Below are 22,560 nucleotides of genomic sequence, written 5' to 3' on the forward strand. Positions count from 1 at the left end.
TCCAAAATCTTTTTCAAAAATTTCGAAAATTGTGGTGTTTTTTTGGAGGGATTGTGAAGCCCTGGTGTGTACTCGTGCATCAGCCAACTCCAGGCTGTGTCATTCAGGCAATATATGGGTTGCCGATGCCGCTTTGGGGCCTGGGTCTGGTCATTTCGAATTTTCTCATAGGTAGCACTCGCTATCCAAAATCTTTTTCAAAAATGTCTAAAATTGTGGTGTTTTTTTGGAGGGATTGTGAAGCCCTGGTGTGTACTCGTGCATCAGCCAACTCCAGGCTGTGTCATTCAGGCAATATATGGGTTACTGATGCCGCTGTGGGGCCTGGGAATTTCAAATTTTCTCATAGGTAGCACCCGCTATCCAAAATCTTCGGTTTAAATTTCTTAATTCATCTTTTAATCTTAGGGATTGTGAAGGCCTAGTGACTACTCATGCTGCTGGCAACTCCGGGCTGTGCCATTCATCCACTATATGGTCTCTTCATGCTGCTAACACCTCCATGCTGTGTCATTCAGCCACTATATGGTGTCCTCATGCTTCAGCCTCATCCAAGCTGTTTCATTCAGCCACTATATGGTGTCCTCATGCTGCCAACACCTCCATGCTGTGTCATTCAGCCACTATATGGTGTCCTCATGCTTCAGCCTCATCCAAGCTGTGTCATTCAGCCACTATATGGTGTCCTCGTGCTGACAACATGTCCATGCTGTGTCATTCAGCCACTATATGGTGTCCTCATGCTGCCAACATGTCCATGCTGTGTCATTAAGCCACTATATGGTCTCCTCATGCTGACAACACCTCCATGCTGTGTCATTCTGCCACTATATGGTGTCCTCATGCTGCCAACATGTCCATGCTGTGTCATTCAGCCACTATATGGTCTCCTCATGCTGACAACACCTCCATGCTGTGTCATTCTGCCACTATATGGTGTCCTCATGCTGCCAACACCTCCATGCTGTATCATTCAGCCACTATATGGTGTCCTCATGCTTCAGCCTCATCCAAGCTGTGTCATTCAGCCACTATATGGTGTCCTCGTGCTGACAACATGTCCATGCTGTGTCATTCAGCCACTATATGGTGTCCTCATGCTGCCAACATGTCCATGCTGTGTCATTAGGCCACTATATGGTCTCCTCATGCTGACAACACCTCCATGCTGTGTCATTCTGCCACTATATAGTGTCCTCATGCTTCAGCTTCATCCAAGCTGTGTCATTCAGCCACTATATGGTGTCCTCATGCTGCCAACACCTCCATTCTGTGTCATTCAACCACTATATGGTGTCCTCATGCTTCAGCCTCATCCAAGCTGTATCATTCAGCCACTATATGGTGTCCTCATGCTGCCAATACCTCCACACTGTGCCATTCAGCCACTATATGGTGTCCTCATGCTGCCAACACCTCCATTCTGTGACATTGAGCAATTATACGGTGTCCTTATGCTTCAGCCTCATCCAAGCTGTGTCATTCAGCCACTATATGGTGTCCTCATGCTGCCAACACCTCCACACTGTGCCATTCAGCCACTATATGGTGTACTCATGCTGCCAACACCTCCATTCTGTGTCATTGAGCCACTATATGGTGTCCTCATGCTTCAGCCTCATCCAAGCTGTCTAATTCAGCCACTATATGGTGTCCTCATGCTGCCAACACCTCCACACTGTGCCATTCAGCCACTCTATGGTTTCCTCATGCTGCCAACACCTCCATTCTTTGTCATTGAGCCACTATATGGTGTCCTCATGCTTCAGCCTCATCCAAGCTGTGTCATTTAGCCACTATATGGTGTCCTCATGCTGCCAACACCTCCATTCTGTGTCATTGAGCAATTATACGGTGTCCTTATGCTTCAGCCTCATCCAAGCTGTGTCATTCAGCCACTATATGGTGTCCTCATGCTGCCAACACCTCAACGCTGTGCCATTCAGCCACTAAATGGTCTCCTCATGCTGCCAACACCTCCACGCTGTCATTCAGGCACTATATGATCTCCTGACACTGATGCCACCACCAGGCTCTGTCATTGTGCTGCTGTGCGACAGTGATTCTAAAAGCGATGCCGGTAATCTGCATGTTATTCTGAATAACAGTATTATTTCACTAACCCAGCACACTCCATATGCGTTTTAGAACACAGCAAAGTGTTCTATACCCCTATAGAGGCTGTATGTAGGCTAGAAATAGCCTTTTTTTATATAGATTTGCCACGAAAAAATTCGGATCGAAACAAACTTTTCCCAAACTTTTCATCTATAAAAATGATCACAAGAACGGTGAGCAAAAATCCCAGAACCACATGAACCACAGAGCTGGGACCAAAGTAACAAAGGCTACCATCAGTAACACACTACGCTGCCAGGGACTCAAATAATGCAGTGCCAGACGTGTCCCCCTGCTTAACCCCTTAAGGATGCATGCTTATTCTGTTCTTGCATTTTCATTATTTCCTCATCACTTTCTAAAAATGATAACGCTTTCAATTTTGCACCTAAAATTCCATATGATGGCTTATTTTTTGCGCCACCAATTTTACTTTGCAGTGACATTAGTCATTTTACAAAAAAATCAGCAGCGAAACAGAAAAAAATTAATTGTGCGACAAAATTGAAGAAAAAAAAATTAAATTTTGTAACTTTTGGGGGCTTGTTTCTACGCAGTGCATTTTTCGGTAAAAATGACACCTTACCTTTATTCTGTAGGTCCATACGGTTAAAATGGTACCCTACTTATATAGGTTTGATTTTGTCATACTTCTGAAAGAAATCATAACTACATGCAGGAAAATGTATATGTTAAAAATTGTCATCTTCTGACACCTATAACTTTTTTATTTTTCCGCGTACGGGGAGGTATGAGGACTAATTTTTTGCGCCGTGAGCTGATGTTTTTATCGGTACCATTTTTGTATTGATTGGACTTTTTGGGAGCTACAACACTGCAATTTATTTTTATTTACACAATTTTTTTTTAACCCCTTAACGACGCAGGACATATATTTACGTCCTGCGTCGGCTCCCGCGATATGAAGCGGGGTCGCGCTGCGACCCCGCATCACATCGCGTCGGTCCCGGCGCTCATCAACGGCCGGGACCCGCGACTAATACCACACATCGCCGATCGCGGCAATGTGTGGTATTAACCCTTTAGAAGCGGCGGTCAAAGCTGACCGCCGCTTCTAAAGCGAAAGTATCCCGACTAGTCAGTCAGGCTGTTCGGGACCGCCGCTGTGAAAGCGCGGCGTCCCGAACAGCTTACAGGACACCGGGAGGGCCCTTACCTGCCTCCTCGGTGTCCGATCGACGAATGACTGCTCCGTGCCTGAGATCCAGGCAGGAGCAGTCAAGCGCCGATAACACTGATCACAGGCGTGTTAATACACGCCAGTGATCAGCATAGGAGATCAGTGTGTGCAGTGTTATAGGTCCCTATGGGACCTATAACACTGCAAAAAAAAAGTTTAAAAAAAGTGTTAATAAAGGTCATTTAACACCTTCCCTATTAAAAGTTTGAATCACCCCCCTTTTCCCATAAAAAAAATAAAACAGTGTAAATAAAAAAATAAATAAACATATGTGGTATCGCCGCGTGCGTAAATGTCCGAACTATAAAAATATATAATTAATTAAACCACACGGTCAATGGCGTACGCGCAAAAAAATTAAAAAATGAATAAAAAGTGATCAAAATGTCCGATCAAAACTAAAATCATACTGTTAAAAACTTCAGATCACGGCGCAAAAAATGAGCCCTCATACCGCCCTGTACGTGGAAAAATAAAAAAGTTATAGGGGTCAGAAGATTACATTTTTAAACGTATAAATTTTCCTGCATGTAGTTATGATTTTTTCCAGAAGTACGACAATATCCAACCTATATAAGTAGGGTATCATTTTAGCCGTATGGACTTACAGAATAATGATAAGGTGTCATTTTTACCGAAATATGCACTGCGTAGAAACGGAAGCCCCCAAAATTTACAAAACAGCGTTTTTTCTTCGATTTTGTCGCACAATGATTTTTTTTCCGTTTCGCTGTGAATTTTTGGGTAAAATTACTAATGTCACTGGAAAGTAGAATTGGTGATGCAAAAAATAAGCTATAATATGGATTTTTAGGTGGAAAATTAAGAGGGTTATGATTTTTAAAAGGTAAGGAGGAAAAAACGAAAGTGCAAAAACGGAAAACCCCTGAGTCCTTAAGGGGTTAATGGGAAAAGGGGGGTGATTCAAACTTTTATTTGGGAAGGGGTTAAATGACCTTTATTAACTTTTTTTTCCACTTTTTTTGCAGTGTCATAGCTCCCATAGGGGGCTATAACGCTGCACACACTGATCTTTTACACTGATCCCTGCAAAGCCATAGCTTTGCATTGATCAGTGTTACAGGCGGTCGAGGGATCTCAGGCTTGGGCAATCAATCGCCAATCGGACGCGACAGAGGCAGGTAAGGGGACCTCCGCTCGTGTCCTAGCTGATTGGGACAATCAGGGTTTTATTGTGATGTCCCAATTTGGGTCTGTTTTTCTTCTAAAGGACCAGGAAGACTGATCCGTGTAAAGGAAATAATAAATGGGACCATGTATCGTGAGAGTGTGAGTGAAAACCTCCTTCCATCAGCAAGGGCAGTGAAGATGAAACGTGGCTGGGTCTTTCAGCATGACAATGATCCCAAACACACCACCCGGCAACGAAGCAGTGGCTTTGTAAGTGGCCTAGCCAGTCTCTAGACCTCCACCCCATAGAAAACCTTTTGAGGGAGTTTAAAGTTTGCGTTACCCAGCGACAGCCCCAAAACATCACTGCTCTAGAGGAGATCTGCATGGAGGAATGGGCCAAAATACCAGCAACAGTGTGTGATAACCTTGTGAAGACTAACAGAAAACTTTGACCTCTGTTATTGCCAACAAAGGGTATATACCAAGGTATAGAGATTAACTTTTGTTATTGACCAACTACTTATTTTACACCATAATTTGCAAATAAATTCTTTAAAAATCAGACAATGTGATTTCATGGATTTTTTTTCTCATTATGTCTCTAATAGTTGTGCTCAGAGCAGCGGCCCCTTGAAAAAGGAAACGAAACGGCGTTGGGGAGCGGAGCACGGCATTTTAGAATGGGTAAGCCCTAATTAGCACCTTATGCACTCGTATCTTTTTATGGCAAATAGCCAATATATTTGGATTAAGTTGTCAGTAATACACTGGGAGCCTCTTTCCGGAGGGAATATTTACCCAGCCAGGGTCCCCAGTGTTTACACGGGACATATTTTCAGTGCGCAGGTGCATTGCATACAACTTCCACAGAGTTGTTCCCAGATTATTACATTATTGTCCGTGTCTCTGTAGTGTTGCTCGGCCTATGCTCTTGAGGTCCTCAGTCATTTCAGCTCCATTTTTTGGTCTTATGTTTTTATACTTTGTTTATTTAATAAAGATATTATATTTAATTAAGCAGCATTTAGTTACTCTTTTTTTTTTTTTGTGTGGTGGATTGGTACTTTGAGTATGCCGTTATCATGTTAGGATCATATGTAGACACTATGCAGCCATGATGGCAGGATGTACAGTAAGGTGTCATTTTGGATTCTTTTTGTATACACTTATAGTCCTTTGTTGAGTGATTCAACACCAATATTGATGATTTAAAAAGTAATGTGGACCTTGGGGTGGAAGGAGGTCACTTTTCCATGAAGGAGGCAGAATATATCTGTGTACAATACCCAATGACCCCCATTTCCTATTCCCTCCCCAAGGTGCACAGAGACACCTTACCCCCACCCATGCGCCCCATAGTTGGTGGCATCTCCTCTCTCAATTAGCACTTATGCGTGTGGGTAGATTCTATGCTCCAGCCATTGATAGAGGAGATGCCAGGCTATATAAAAGATACAGGACATCTTGAGGTGTTTAAAACAGTCAGCTGGCATAAAGGCTGACGTTACATCTCTGTACTCCGTAATACCCGACAATCAAGCATCTGTAGCCCTTACTTGGTTTTTGGATACATGATCAGGTTACTCCGGTGGTCTGCAGGAATTTATCATCAAGGTGGTGGATTTCTTGCTCACTAATAATTTTTTTTATGTTTGACAGTGATTTCTTGCTGCAGACCACCGGAGCTTCAATGGGGGCAAAATGTTCCCCCTCCCTAGCCAATATTTACATGTGTTGGTTGGAGAGGGTGACCACAGACAGAAGAGGGTTACCACAGACAGAAGCTTCTTGACAGAGACGTGTTTTGGATCATGCAACTCAATAGTAGGTGCCCTGCTGGATTAAATAAAAGGCAGGGTGTCATTTTCCATTATTGAGTAACCTGATCCACAAAGTATTTTTTTTGTTTACTCATATGGATGTAAGTGTATCATAACCAATATAGATTCATATATTTTTTTCATATTATATCAATTTACACTCGCTGACATAAGTAGTATTGGTTGACTTTTTTACTTGCATCCCTGCAAGTACTCTCATTCCTCTCACAATTCATTCTTTCTTCCCAATACATGGGTCCATTACTTCTGTCTGCCAACACCATTGTTTGTTTGTATTTGTGACATGAATAAATTTACCATATATTAATAATAATTAATAATGTTGTATGCATACATCCTCCCGTGTTGACAGAACACAAGTATATTAGTGCTGAATAAATTTGGTTTTTATTGCGATACTTGTGTTTTTAGTAATATTTTGTCTTGTTTATAGGTGGTCGCTATGTTACCTCTGTACCTATTAGTAAAATATACATATGGATTCTAGAGGTACCTGCTGTGATCACTTTTTTCTTTTAGATTAGAGGAGAGCTCTGTTTTGTATGTATAACAATTGTTCATAAAAGATGTTTTTTGATGTTTTTTCTATATGTGAGCCATACCCGTTTTAATCTTTGTATGTTGGAATGTGCTTTTTTGCACGGTGGGAGGTTCCACCGATTCTCACACAGATGTAATTCACCTGTGTGGACAGGTCTCACCGCCATAAAAGCAATCCAAGGAACACAGTCTATGTATCACCATCATTAAGATCAATAAGACTATCGAAACGTATCACTGTCTGTCCATGTGAATTGCTGTCACCAATAAAGATCGCATCTGCATTTGAGCTACCGCACTGGACATCGTTTCTTTCTTGATTATTGCATGCGGTAAGGTCCGCACCAGTCCGTGACGCGGTGGGCAAACAGGGGTGAGCTGGACTTTCTTTGATCTCATTTACCTGGGACAAACTTGCTACAAGGGGGTCCTACCTACAGTACAGACCAAAAGTTTGGACACACCTTCTCATTCAGAGTTTTCTTTATTTTCATGACTATGAAAATTGTAGATTCACATTGAAGGCATTAAATCTATGAATTAACACATGTGGAATGATAGACATAACAAAAAAGTGTGAAACAACTGAAAATATGGCATATTCTAGGTTCTTCAAAGTAGCCACCTTTTGCTTTGATTACTGCTTTGCACACTCTTGGCATTCTCTTGTTGAGCTTCAAGGGGCAGTCATCTGAAATGGTTTTCACTTCACAGGTGTGCTAGTGTGGAGGGGGAGATGTGATGGTGTGTGGGTGCTTTGCTGGTGACACTGTTGGGGATTTATTCAAAATTGAAGGCATACTGAACCAGCATATCTACCACAGCATCTTGCAGCGGCATGCTATTCCATCCGGTTTGCGTTTAGTTGGACCATCATTTATTTTTCAACAGGACAATGACCCCAAACACACCTCCAGGCTGTGTAAGAGCTATTTGACCAAGAAAGACAGTGATGGGGTGCTGCGCCAGATGACCTGGCCTCCACAGTCACCAGACCTGAACCCAATCGAGATGGTTTGGGGTGAGCTGGACCGCAGAGTGAAGGCAAAAAGGGCCAACAAGTGCTTAGCATCTCTGGGAACTCCTTCAAGACTGTTGAAAGACCATTTCAGGTGACTACATCAAGAGAATGCCAAGAGTGTGCAAAGCAGTAATCAAAGCAAAAGGTGGCTAGAACCTAGAATATGACATATTTTCACACTTTTTTTTGTTATGTATATAATTCCACATGTGTTAATTCATAGTTTTGATGCCTTCAGTGTGAATCTACAATTTTCATAGTCATGGAAATAAAGAAAACTCTGAATGAGAAGATGTGTCCAAACTTTTGGTCTGTACTGTACTCATCTACAAAAGCCAAACTACCTAAAGGAGGGTCCTACATACAGGGGCCAAGCTACCTACAGAAGGGTCCTACATATAGGGGGGTCCTACCTACAGGGGCTAAGCTACGTACAGGAGGGTCCTACATACAGGGGCCAAGCTAACTAAAGAAGGGTCCTACATACAGGGGGCAAACTACAAATAGGAAGGTCCTACCTACAGGGGCTAAGCTGCCTAAAAAGGAAGGCCCTGTATACAGGCGGAAAACGACATACAGGAGGGTCCTACCTACAGGGGCCACGCTACCTAAAGAAGGGTCCTACCCACCGGGGCCGAGTCAACTAAAGGAGGGTCCGACATACAGGGGGCAAGCTACTTACAAGAGGGTCCTACATTTAGGGGCAAGCTAACTACAGGGGCCAAGCTACCTACAGGAGGGTCCTACTTACAGGGACCAAGCTACCTACAGGAGGGTCCTACATACAGGGGCAAGCTGCTTACAGGAGAGTCCTACAATCAGGGGAAAGCTACCAACAGGAGTGGCCTACATACAGGGGGCAATCTATTTACAGGAGGTCCCTTCATTCAGGAAGCAAACTACCTACAGGGGCCAATCTACCTACAGGGGTGTCCTACATACAGGGGCAATCTACTTACAAGAGGGTCCTACATGCACGGGGCAAACCATCTACAGGAGGGTCCTACACACAGGGGGCAACAAGCTAATTAAAGGAGGGTCCTACATTCAGGGGGCAAACTACCTACAGGGGCCAAGCTACTTAAAGGAGGGTCCTACATACTGGGGACAAGCTACATACAAGGAGCACCTACCTAATGGGGAAAAACTACCTACTGGAGAAACCTATCTATCCAATGGGGGGATGGGAACCAACCTACCCCTTCCCACCAACCCACTTTACTGTGCGTAACGGCAGAATTATTAGTGTTTGGGACCCTATAGGTGGGGGAAAAGTGTAGAAGAATGCTGGAAAGGTTCGGAGACTAATATGTTTGTGTTGCAGGTTCTGCGCTGAAGAGTTGGGGCTGAAAGAAATTGTCATGATGGAAAGAGAACGACTTCGATCAGAGAAGACATCACATATAGAAGCATTGTAATCTGCAGAGCCAACAGACATAGAGCTATTGTGCATTGCTTATTTGTAGCTATTTTTTGTCTTTCGGCAACAACATTTTTCATGAGAGGTGCCCAGAGCTGAAAAAGGTTGGGAACCACTGATGTAACTTCTAGGACCTATCTGCAACTAGTTTTTTTTTTCTTACGACAAAATTTAAACTCTATATATAGTCGCAAATCTTATACGTCCCATATAACCCCATCCTTAGTGTGTAATATACACATGTTAGTTAAATCTTACCTTGGTAAAACATAGCACCAACTACTTGAGTTGTTTTTCTTTCTTATAAACAAACTATTCCATGTTAATGAACTTTCAAAACATTCAGAGGCAACATCAAAATCACGCAGCTAGTTAAAAAAAAATGGTATATATTTTACTTTGCTTATAAAGATTTGTAAATTTATAATTATTTATTAAAGTTAACACTAAAATGAAAATGAATACATTGGACAGTAAATGTTAGTGTTAAAGGGGTACTCCGGTGGAAAACTTTTTTTTTTTTTCTTAAATCAACTGGTGCCAGAAAGTTAAACAGATTTGTAAATTGCGTCTATTAAAAAATCTTATTTCTTTCAGTACTTATTAGCGGCTGTATACCACAGAGGAAATTCTTTTCTTTTTGGATTTCTTTTCTGTCACTACCATATTGCTCTCTGCTGACACCTCTGTCCATTTTAGGAACTCTCCAGAGCAGACTATGTTTGCTATGAGGATTTTCTCCTGCTCTGGACAATTCCTGACATGGACAGAGGGGTCAGCAGAGAGCACTGTGGTCATGACAGAAAAGAAATCCAAAAATAAAAGAATTTCCTCTGTAGTATATAGTTGCTAATAAGTAATGGAAGGATTGGGATTCTTTAATAGAAGTCATTTACATATCTGTTAACATAACTTTCTGCCATCAGTTGATAAAAAAATATATATATATATATTTCCACGGGTGTACCCCTAGGGGTAATCCAGTTATGAATAACATATCCCCTATGCTGAATGGGACCCGGCTGTCACTGCTGAACTAATGAGTCCGCTGGTTCTCCCAGAGCACTCCAGCCCCCCTGAGATGCCCTAATGCTGGACAGTAGTGACGGCCCGCTCAGCCAATCACAGGCTGAGATGGGGGCCGGATGGTTCAAGTGTAAAGCAGCAGACTTGTGAGTTCAGCAGTTAGGGTAGGGCCCCATTCAGAGGATTGTGGGGGTCCCAGTGGTCAGGTCCCCCTTCGATCAGACACTTATTCACTAGTCTGTGGATACTGTCTTACAGTTATTTGCAAAAGATGTGGGATTTTTTTATTTATTTTTTTAACAGCAGACAGTTTCTAAATGAGAAAATGAAGATTCCTGTTGGCCTGCAGTTCAATTGGGTTAAGCATGGGGTTTCCTGCTTAGAAGCAGAAGATGCACCATATTGTGACATGATCCCTGTGATTTGTATGTTACCTTAAAAGCCATGGGTCCAGCTTAGGTGTAAGCTGTATTATGACTATCTCCTAGTCGCATCTTTAGCTGTAAATAAGTAATACTTATTGGTGAAAGAAGCACTTTATAATTTTATTTTCCTGCTTATTTTCCTGCTTATATGGTGCAGCATAGGCTATTATTAGATGACAAAGCAGATGTCATTGTGCTTTCCCTTTTTTAACTTATGTGCCAGGCATGAGTTGTGCTCCATATTGGATGTAACTAAATCACTAAAATCCCATTGAATGAGGCGTTTGATCATTGCACATAACCATCTCATTAAGCTGCTATTGCTGGAGCTCACCTAGGTGAATTCATTAGACTTAAAGGGGTACTCCGGCCCTAATACATCTTATCCCCTATCCAAAGGATAGGGGATAAGATGTATGATTGCGGGGGTTCTGCCGCAGGGGACCCCCGCAATCTGTCATTCCGCACCCACCTTCACATCCCCTCCCATAGACTTGCAATGAGGTAACATGGCATGACGTCACACGGGGCGGAGTCGTGATGTCACGATACTAAGGCCCCGTGGCCGTCACGCTTCACTCTCAGTCTCCAGCACTGTGGAGAGCTTACATAGGTAGGTGCGGAGTGAAAGATTTCAGGGGTCCCCAGCGGCGGGACCCCCGCGATCATACATCGTATCCCCTATCCTTTGGATAAGGGATAAGATGTATTATAGCCGGAGTACACCTTCAACCCCTTAAGGACATAGCTCATTTTCACCTTAAAGGGGTACTCCCGTAGAAAACATTTTTTTCTAAATCACCTGGTGCCAGAAGGTTAAACAGATTTATAAATGACTTCTATTAAAAAATCTTAATCTTTCCAGTACTTTTTAGGGTCTGTATGCTTCAGAGGAAATGGTTTCCTTTTTGGAACCCAGAGCTCTCTGCTGACATCATGACCACAGTGCTCTCTGCTGACATCTTTGTCCATTTTAGGAACTGTCCAGAGAAGCATATGTTTGCTATGGGGATTTTCTCCTGCTCTGGACAGTTCCTAAAATAGACAGAGATGTCAGCAGAGAGCACTGTGGTCATGATGTCAGCAAAGAACCCTGTGTTCCAAAAAGAAAACTATTTCATCTGTAGTATTCAGCAGCTAATAAGTACTGGAAGGATTAAGATTTTTTAATAGAAGTAATTTACAAATCTATTTAACTTTCTGGCACCAGTTGATAAAAAAAAAAGTTTTCCACCGGAGTACCCCTTTAAGGACATAGCCATTTTTGCAAATCTGACCACTTTCACTTTAAGCATTAATAACTCTGGGATGCTTTTACTTTTCGTTCTGATTCCGAGATAGTTTTTTCATGACATATTCTACTTTATGTTAGTGGTAAAATTTCGTCGATACTTCCATCATTTCTTGGTGAAAAATTCCAAAATTTTGTTAAAAATTTAAAAATGTTGCATTTCTTAAACTTTGAAACTCTCTGCTTATAAGGAAAATGGACATTCCAAATAATTATATATTGATTCACATATACAATATGTCTACTTTATGATTGCATCATAAAGTTGACATGTTTTTACTTTTGAAAGACATCAGAGGGCTTCAAAGTTCAGCAGCAATTTTTAAAATTTTCACTAAATTCTCAAAATCTGAATTTTTCAGGGACCAGTTCAGTTTTGAAGTGGATTTGAGGGGCCTTCATATTAGAAATACCCCACAAATGACCCCATTATAAAAACTGCACCCCTCAAAGTATTCAAAATGGCATTCAGTAAGTGTGTCAACCCTTTAGGTGTTTCACAGGAATAGCAGCAGAGGGAAGGAGAAAATTCTAAATCTTCATTCTTACACTCGCATGTTCTTGTAGACTTGCAGTTCTTGCAGTTTTTTTATTTTTACAAGGGGTAAAAGGAGAAAAATCTTCCTAAAATTTGTAACCCAATTTCTCTCGAGTAAGGAAATATCTCATATGTGAATGTAAAGTGTTCGGCGGGTGCAGTAGAGGGCTCAGAAGGGAAAGACCGACAATGGGATTTTGGAGAGTGAGTTTTTCTGAAATGTTTTTTTGTGGTGCATGTCACACTTAGGAAGCCCCCATGGTGCCAGAACAGCCAAAAAAAAAAAAACACATGGCATTCTATTTTGGAAACTACACCCCTCAAGGAATGTAACAAGGTGTACAGTGAGCCTTAACACCTCACAGGTGTTTGACAACTTTTAGTTAAAGTTGGATGTGTAAATGAATTTTTTTTTTCCACTAAAATGCAGTTTTTCCCTCAAATTTTACATTTCTACAAGGGGTAATAGGAGAAAATGCCCCCCATAATTTGTAACCCCATTTCTTCTGAGTATGGAAATACCCCAATGTGTGGACGTCAAGTGCTCTGTTGGTGCACTACAATGCTCAGAAGAGAAGGAGCGTCATTAAGCTTATGGAGAGAGAATTTGGTTGGAATAGAAGTCGGGGGCCTTGTGCATTTACAAAGCCCCCCCCCCCCCCCCCCGTGGTGCCTGAACAGTGGACCCCCCCCCCCACGTGACTCCATTTTGGAAACTACACCCCTGACAGAATTTAATAAGGGGTGCAGTGAGCATTTACATCCCACTGGCGTTCGACAGATCTTTGGAACAGTGGGCTGTGCAAATGAAAAAATTACATTTTTCTTTTTCACGGACCACTGTTCCAAAAATCTGTCAGACACCTGTGGGGTGTAAATGCTCACTGCACCCCTTATTCATTTTCCCTTCCAAATTTAACGAAAATTCGTCAAACACCTGTGGGGTGTTAAGGCTCACTATACACCTTGTTACATTCCGTGAGGGGTGTAGTTTCCAAAATGGGGTCACATGTGGGTATTCATTTTTTTGCATTTATGTCAGAACCACTGTAAAATCAGCCACCCCCTGTGCAAAGCCCCAATTTTGGCCTCAAATGTGCATAGTGCGCTCTCACTCCTGAGCCTTGTTGTGCGTCCACAGAGCATTTTACGACCACATATAGGGTATTTCCGCATTCAGGAGAAATTGCGTTACAAATTTTAAGGGTCTTTGTGAAAATAAAAAGTATGGGGCAACACCAGCATGTTAAAACATTTTTTTACACTAACCAGCTGATGTAGACCCCAACTTTTCTTTTTCATAAGGGGTATAAGCAGAAAAAGCCCCCCAAAATTTGTAATCAATTTCTCCCGAGTACGGAAATACCCCATATGTAGCCCTAAACTGTTTCCTTGAAATACGACAGGGCTCCGAAGTGAGAGAGCATCATGCGCATTTGAGGACTAAAATAGGGATTGCATAGGGGTGGACATAGGGGTATTCTATGCCAGTGATTCCCAAACAGGGTGCCTCCAGCTGTTGCTAAACTCCCAGCATGCCTGGACAGTCAGTGGCTGTGCAGAAATGTTGGGAGTTGTTGGTTTGTAACAGCTGGAGGCTCCGTTTTGGAAACACTGCCGTACGATATGTTTTTTATTTTTATTGGGGGGGACAGTGTAAGGGGGTGTATATGTAGTGTTTTACCCTTTATTATGTGTTTGTGTAGTGTTTATAGGGTACATTCAAACAGGCGGAGGTTTACGCTGAGTTTCCCGATAGGAGTTTGTGCCGCAGCTCAAACTTGAAGCAGGAAACTTACTGTAAACCTGCTCGTGTAAATGTACCCTGTACATTCACATAGGGGGGCACACCTCCAGCTGTTGCAAAACAACTACTCCCAGCATGTACTGATCGCCAAAGGGCATGCTGGGAGATGTAGTTATGCAACAGCTGGAGGTACGCAAGTACAACTCCCAGCATGCTGAGGCAGCTGTTTGCTGTTTGGGCATGCTGGGATTTGCAGTTTTGCAACATCTGGAGGGCTACAGTTTAGAGACCACTGCACAGTGATCTCCAAACTATGGCCCTCCAGATGTTGCAAAACTACAAATCCCAGCATGCCCAGACAGTAAACTGCTGTGTGGGCATGCTGGGAGTTGTGGTTTTGCAAGATCTGGAGGGCCAGTGATCTCCAAACTGTAACCCTCTAAATCTTGCAAAACTACAAATCCCAGCATGCCCAAACGGCTGTCGGGGCATGCTGGGAGTTGTAGTTTTGCAACATCTGGAGGACTACAGTTTAGAGACCACAGTATAGTGGTCTCCAATCGTTATCCCCCCCCAGATGTTGCTAGGCAACTACTCACTGGCTTCTGTAGTCTTCACCAGGGAGCCGCACGTCATTGCCACCTGCCGCCACCGTTCAGGTAATGGATCTCCACCGCTACCGCCGCCGATCACGCTACAGTTCCCCCATTCTGCCCGGATTAGCGTCGGTGGGCAGAACGGGGAAACCGAACTTTAACCCCCCCTTGCCCCGATCCGCTATTGGTCATCGCTTCTTGACGACCAATAGTAGGGATAGGAGGGGTGGCACCCCTGCCCCTTAACTCCTATCCCTTCAGGGGGACCGGGGGTGTCTTTGACACCCCCGATCCCCCTGATTTTCCGGTTCATTGGGACACAGTTATGACCAGGATCCGCCAAAAATCGCCGGTCTGAATTGACAAGCAATCGCCAAAATGGGGAGGGTCTCAGGACCCCCCTGGGCATATGCACGGGGTGCCTGCTAATAGACATCAGCAGTCATCCTGGTCCGGTGCCAAACCGGCTAACAACGGGGACCAGAATCCCCACGGGCGTACCCATACGCCCTACGTCCTAAAGGACTCAGGATGCAGGGCGTATGCATACGCTCTGCGTCCTGAAGAGGTTAAAAGTGGGTTGAGGCCAGTTTACATTATGTGTGTTTTCTTATTTAATGTGCATTTTTTAGAGAAATTTGGCCATGAGGAGAAAATGATTTGACATAATATCACAATTGATTGTGTTGCATGTTAAACCATTTCTGCATTTTTCATACGTTTTCTGGGGGCTTTTGCTGTCATTTTTTGCTGACACCTCTGTCCATTTTAGGAACTCTCTGGAGCAGGATAGGTTTGCTAGGGGGATTTTCTCCTACTTTGGACTGTTCCTAAAATGGACAGAGGTGACAGAAGTGAGCACTGTGGTCAGACAGAAAATAAATTCAAAAAGAAAAGAACTTCCTGTGGAACATACAGCAGCTGATAAGTACTGGAAGGGTTAAGATTTTTAAATAGAAGTAATTTACAAAACTGTTTGACTTTCTGGCATTAGATGATTTAAAAAAATGTTTTCCAGTGGAGTACCCCTTTAATGAATGACATTTAGAATTAAATAGGTTGATGAGAGGGAAAGGATGGGCTATGGGCTTAGTCCTCCGGGGTACTCCTTTAAGCCAAATACTTTCCATAATTGAACAGTCTCTCTAATGTATAACTTGTTCATTGTTTTAACTAAAATAATAATTTTTATTGCTAATTGTGGTTCTGTGTTACTCCAAAACAAAGTCTTGACTAAAGAAACTAGGCCAATTCATGTAGAGTTGCTTTTGAGGTTTAGATGATTGCCTTGCTGGTGGATCATCTCCATTATATCTTTTACTACAGGTTATGGAACAGTCAAGTATTACAGTAGTACAGTACTATCAAAAGAAAAAACTACCTGAGAAGGTGGCAGTCGAACTGTATGCACTTGCACAGTGATAAATAGTTGATTATCTGATATATTGACAGATATTGCTGGAATAAATAGAGATATATTTATCAATAAAATCATAAGGATGATTAAAAATTCCTTTTTAATAGATTTCCTATTTTAACAAGCTCTGATAAAAAGGAGATTTTTTAACACTTACCGTAAAATCTCTTTCTCGAAGGTTCCATTGGGGGACACAGACCGTGGGTGTATGCTGCTGTCTCTAGGAGGTATGACACTATGGCAACAAAGAAGTCGGCTCCTCCCAGCAGGCCCTGAGGTAGCCTCTAGGCCCTGAGGTAATCAGTTTTAGTACCAGAGCAATAGGAGAGGACCGACATGTCAAGGAAAAAACACAAACTGTCTGAGAATCAGAAGAAAAGATATAACTGAACACACCCTGGGACAGAGAACCAAAGAGAAACCCAAAAGGGCGGGAGCTGTGTCCCTCAATGGAACCTTCGAGAAAGAGATTTTACGGTAAGTGTTAAAAAAATCTCCTTTTCTCTATCGGCTCCATTGGGGGACACAGACCGTGGGACATACCAAAGCCGTCCCTTGGGTGGGCAGACAATCAGTCAGGCAGACGGCTGTTCCACTATCGCCGGCAGCAGTTTACGGAACAGACTAGCATCAGCCGATATAAAGGTATGAACCTGGTAGAACCTCGAGAAAGTGTGCAAAGACGACCAAGTAGCCGCCTTGCAATCTGCGAGGCCGAGGCTTGTTCTGGAGAGCCCAGGATGCCCCAACAGAAACAGGTAGAATGAGCCACAATCCTGAAGGGAGGAGTCTTCCCCCTACAGAGATAGACTTCCGAAATGGCAGACCGGATCCACAGAGAAGCAGTGGCCTTGGAAGCAGGTTGTCCCTTATGACAACCTTCCGTAAAGACGAAAAAGGAATCGCACTGACGAAACGAAGAAGAGATAGAGAGGTAATACCTAACACCCCGAACCACATCCAGTTTGTGGAGTAAATGCTCCCTAGAATAAGAAGGAGCGGGACAAAAGGACGGAAGAACAATGTCCTCATTGAGATGAAAGGCCGAAACAACCTTAGGCAAAAAAGGAAGGATCTGGTCGGAAGACAACCTTGTCCTGGTGAAGCACCAGAAACGGAGAACGGCAGGAGAGAGCTGCCAATTCAGACACTCTCCGAATGGAGGTGATAACAACAAGAAAACGCCACTTTCCAAGAAAGGAGGCGCAGGGACACCTCCCCAAGGAGTTCAAAAGGTTCACTTTGGAGTTCCCCCAGAACCAGATTCAAGTCCCAAGTGGGAGAAGGTGACCGAAAAGGAGGGGCAGCATGCGCCACTCCTTGAAGGAAGGTCCGGACATGAGAATTAGAAGCTAGAGGACGCTGGAAAAGAATAGAAAGGGTCGAAAAACAGGCCCTTAAGGGAACTGAGAGACAACCCCAGTTCCAATCCATCCCAACTGCAAGAAAGAGAGAAGACGGGAAACCGAAAAGGTAACAGGACACAAGACCTGAGCTTCACACCAACTAAAATAAGACCGCCAGGTACCGTGGTAAATTTTTGCCGAGAAGGACTAACTGAGCATGGTGCGAATGACTTGGGAAGAGAAACCGCGGCTCTCAAAACCGCGGTCTTGTCCGCCACGCTGTCAAAGCAGAGACGGTAATAGGGGTGGCACAGGAGACCTGAGATAGGAGGTCTGGACGATAGGGAAGGCGCAACGTTAAGTCGTTCAGGAGCCTGACCATGACGACTTACCACACCTGCCGGGCCCAGGCTGGGCCACTAGAATGGCGGAAACGTCCCACAGAGTTTCCTCAGGACCCCGAAAAGAGAAGAAAGGGAGGAAACAGATAAGGTAGGGCAAAGCCCGACCACCAAATAGACGAGGTAGGGCAAGGCTCGACCAAGAGAGAGGAACGCTTCGGTTGTGGCGGGACAAGCAGAGATCCACGCCTGGAGCACCCCAGGGGTTGCAGATCACAGCAAACACCCCTGGATGTAGGGACCAGTGGCCTTGGACGACTGAGGACCGGCCTAGAAGATCACATCCCAGGGACGACCAGACTGAAGATAACTGAGATGGCCGGAAACCTGAGTTCCGCCCAGGAGGGAAATTCCCAATAAGCAAGCAAAGAAAGAGTGCCCTAGGCCCCAAAATGTTGAAGGGGAAAAAAGTTTCTCGGGGGGGCCAAGACCCCAGACTGGGCGGTCCCTGAAATCACCTCCCCAGCCTGACAGACTGGCAGGGATGGACAGGAAGAGACACCCCCGAAAAAAATGAGGGGGAAAACGAAGCCACCCTAGAAGAGACCAACAAGACTGACGAGAGAGAACGATCTTGCGGCCGAGAGACAATGGAGACCTGTCACACCGGAAGAAAATCACCAGTTGAAGAGGTTGGTGATAAAACTGGGCAAATGGCACGGCCTCCACGGCCGCCGCCAATCGACCCAGGACATCCATGCAAAAGCGAATGGAAACTGGAGCAGGGAGCCGAAGGCATCAGACTCTTGAAAAGAGTCGGCGGAGTCGAAAGCGTGCAGAGGCCGCATCGAACTGTAGCCCCAGGAGCCCCAAATGACCATCCAACCGAAGAGAGACAAGGTCTGGAGGTTGAGACTAAGACTCTCCAGGATCTGGGTCCTGGCTGGAGCTCAGATCAGGAGGTAGTCCAAATAAGGATTCACGGAAACAACTGTTGTCCATAAAAAAAAAGCTATCACAGGTGCCAGGACTTTGGTAAAGGTCCGCGGAGAAGTGGCCAGAACGAAATGGATAGCCACAATAGAAAATGACCGTCCTGAACTGCATAGCGGAGGTACCGCTGATGACCGGGAAACAATGAGATGTGGAGGCAGGCATCCTGATGTCCACCGAGGAAGGAAAACTCCCCTTGAACCATGGATGCCAGCACCGAACGCAGAGACTCCATTCGGAATGGGAACGCAAGATGCTGGCTGAGATACTCGAGAATCAAGACTGGGCGAACAGAAACGCCTTTCTTGGAGACCACAGAGAGGTTGGAATAAACCTCGAAAACGTTCCCCTGAAGCTGCATGTCCAGGCATCCCAGTGGGTAAGAGGCGACTAACCGCCTGAGAGAGGTCGATGGGTGGAGAGGAGACCCTTCAGGCCGAGGAAGGCCTACGGGTGCCTGATCGGGCTGCCAAATGGCCGGAAAGGATAGCCGACCTCTGGGAGGAATGGGATTGGAAAGAGGAGCCCTCTTCCCATGAAGGCGCCTGGCTGGACCCTTTGTTGGTACCAAAGGTCCGCAGAACCGGAAGGAGGACTTCCGACGGAAAGCGGTTCTGTGAGTCTTACCAGAGGTAATAAAGAACTCTTTTTCCACCTGTTGCCTCACTTCTTGAAGGTGGCATCCGCATTCCAGGCTTAAAGCCACATGAAGGGACGGTGGCTACCAGGTAGCTAGTGGTAAAGGCAGCACAGTGGCTGCACATGGAAGCAGAACACAGAAAAAAATCTCCGGCTGCGGAGCATCGGAGAGCTAGATTAAATAAATCCTCCGGAGGGATCTTGAAGACTACCCTGGCGGAGTTGGAAGACCATACTAAAAGGGCCGTTGACACCCAGGCAGAAGCAAAAGCAGGAAGAACCTGCTGCCTCAAGGGCAGAGATTGCCAAAGTATCCACCTTCATGTCCGCTGGATCCTTGAAAGCCGTCGCATCAGCAAAAGGCCGGGTAGGCGCCTTAGAGAGGCGGGAGACTGGTGGATCCACAGTTGGAGAGGAGGTCCACCGAGCAATGAGGTCCTTGGCGAAGGAATACCGCGGTTGAACTTTCTTCGTTTCCTGAAACTTCTTGTCAGGATGACTTCAGGCGGATACCATCAGGGCGTAAAATTCAGCGTGAGAGCTGAAAGTCTTGAGTGCCGGTCGGGCACAAAGAAAGGAGACTTCTGGAGCCACGTCCGAAGTTCCTGGGTCCTTTAGATGGAAGGGGTCTCTTTTGGCCGCAACCACTGAGTAAACCACAGCAGACACATCCGTGCGGTCCTCTGAGACGGAGGCCGAATCAGAAACCTCATCCACAAGTTCTCCAGGTGAATGGGAACGAGGTGAGGCAGCCCTGGAAGAGGTCGGGCACGATGAAAGGAAACTTCTGGACCACGTCCGAAGTTCCTGGGTCCTTTAGCTGGAAGGTGTCTCTTATGGCCGCAACCATTGAGTACACCACATTAGGCACATCCGTGCGGTCCTCTGAGTTGAAGGCTGAATCAGAAACTTCTTCCACAAGTTCTCCTGGTGAATGGGAACGTGTGAGGCGGCCCTGGAAGAGAGAGACTGACCTGGTACGCGGGTCTGGAGAGCCAGAGCGGCGACCCTGGGAGCATTCTCTAGAGGAGCGACGCTTGCTACAGGTCGGAATAATGGGGCGATGCCTGCGAGGGGAGTGCCTGTGCCTGCCAGAAGACTCGGGGGATGAGTCAGATGACACACCCCTATGATGCTGTGAGAGATTCAGAATAGGGGGAGAGCGGGACCCTCCAGAGGGCCGGTGTAGGGAGGGCCTCACCAAGGCAGTCACCACATAACGGGAGACCTGAGCCAAGTCGGATATAGACTGGGAGAGGGAGGGAACCCAGGCTGGAGGGGCGGCCGAACCCACCGAGTGGGGAAGAACAACCGGGGTAGAGTAGCAGGGGGGTCTGGGGGAGCAGTGGAGCAGGCAGAACAAGTGGTTCAGCAGAACCAGACAGTTTAGAGTTACAGTATTAACAGATTAAAGGAGTGGCTAACACTTCAGTTAACTGTTTAGAGGGAGGCCATTCTGGGCCTCTCTCACCAAAGACTGTGTTCCATTTCACTGTGTTGCTGATACAGTCTGCTAATCTTACTGTTTCACATGCCTTGAGATCCCCATAGACCAAAATGGACCTATTTTAAAAATTAAACCACAACACTGTAACACTCTGTCCCACCCCGGGACTCGAACCCGTGGTGGTCTGCAGGCTGTCAAAGAGGAGAAATGCGGGCCAATAACAAGGGAGGGGCGTGTTAGGAGCAGGGGGCACCGCTGATTGGCCCTTGCCACCAATCGCGCGCACAGCACTGATTGGTGTACAGTTCGCGCCCAGAGAAGCTTTGACGTCCCTGGGTGGGCGGAGCTAAAGCACACCGGGCCGCCGAAGCATTAACAAGAAGTCTGTAATGGCGCCCGCTCCTTGCCCCGCTCCTTGCCGCTCGCGGGGAACTGAGCGGACTAGACACCGCCGGCAGCAGCCGCTACTGAAAGTGAAAGTAAACCGGCGCTCAGAGCGCCCGCATAGAGAACGCCGCGGCTGTCAGCCGCTTCAATGTAAAAACACACGCACACACATATATATGAATAAAGTGTAGAGAGTTGTGTCCCATCCAAACTGCCACTGCTCCCCCCAGTAATAAAGGACCCCCTGTCCAGGCCAGCCCCATTAGACCGATGAGAAAAGTGGGCCAAAAACAGAGAGTATCCAGCTGTTGCAAATCTGCACCTAAGGAGAAAGGGAAATATACTCACCTCAGTCAGAAGAACTTACCTCATGAAGTCTTCCTATGAAGTCTTCAGCCAGCTTTTATCACCTGCATCATGCCAGGCTACCATGTGCGAGCAAGGCGAGCAAGGAGAGAGGGTGACCCGCAGGGCCGGATCATCATTGGCGCTCATGGAGCACCTGCTCCGGGCCCCGTGCCCACTGGGGGCCCCATCACATTCGGGACATCCCTGTGGGCTGCTCAGTAGCGGATCGGGGGCCCCCCCAATAGCCCGGCCGCGGCCACTTTAAAACAGTGACCAGCGGCGACTCCTCCTGCTTTTTCTATATTTCATATTTCCTTACCTGGCCGCGCTCGGCAGGCTCAGGTGATGCGTCGGGTCATGTGGGCTGTGAGAGTGACGTCTCCTGCGGCTCCTCTGCACAGCGTCAGGGACGTCACTCGTCATTTCCTGCAGGGCACAGTTTTCTTCTTTACACCCCAGCGCTGCAGGAAATGACGAGTGACGTCCCTGACGCCGTGCAGAGGAGCCGCAGCAGACGTCACTCGTCACTGCCCATAAGACCCAATGCATCACCTGAGTCTGCCGAGCGCGGCCAGGTAAGGAAATATGAAAACTAGAAAAGGAGGAAGAGGGGGGAGCAATGATGGGGGGAATGATTGGCAGGGGTAAATGATGAGCAGGGGGGGGAGTTAATGATGAGCAGGGGGGGGGGTTAATGATGAGCAGGGGGGGTTAATGATGAGCAGGGGGGGTTAATGATGAGCA

At 45.6% G+C, this 22,560-nt stretch overlaps 1 protein-coding gene across 6 annotated transcripts in view; it reads right to left on the reverse strand.

The window, feature by feature from the left end:
* The window catches only part of C5H18orf63 (chromosome 5 C18orf63 homolog), a 185,754-nt gene that overhangs the window by 45,726 nt on the left and 117,468 nt on the right, over nucleotides 1–22,560 (reverse strand). For all 6 annotated transcript variants that reach the window (XM_056521441.1, XM_056521442.1, XM_056521445.1 and 3 more), the window contains 2 exons: nucleotides 16,280–16,356; nucleotides 9,534–9,643 (listed from right to left, as the gene is read on the reverse strand). In XM_056521441.1, the coding sequence (XP_056377416.1) occupies nucleotides 9,534–9,643; nucleotides 16,280–16,356 (187 nt within the window). The remainder of the gene's footprint in view (nucleotides 1–9,533; nucleotides 9,644–16,279; nucleotides 16,357–22,560) is intronic.

Source organism: Hyla sarda, chromosome 5, assembly GCF_029499605.1.
Source record: "Hyla sarda isolate aHylSar1 chromosome 5, aHylSar1.hap1, whole genome shotgun sequence".
Taxonomy (NCBI): Eukaryota; Metazoa; Chordata; class Amphibia; order Anura; family Hylidae; genus Hyla; species Hyla sarda.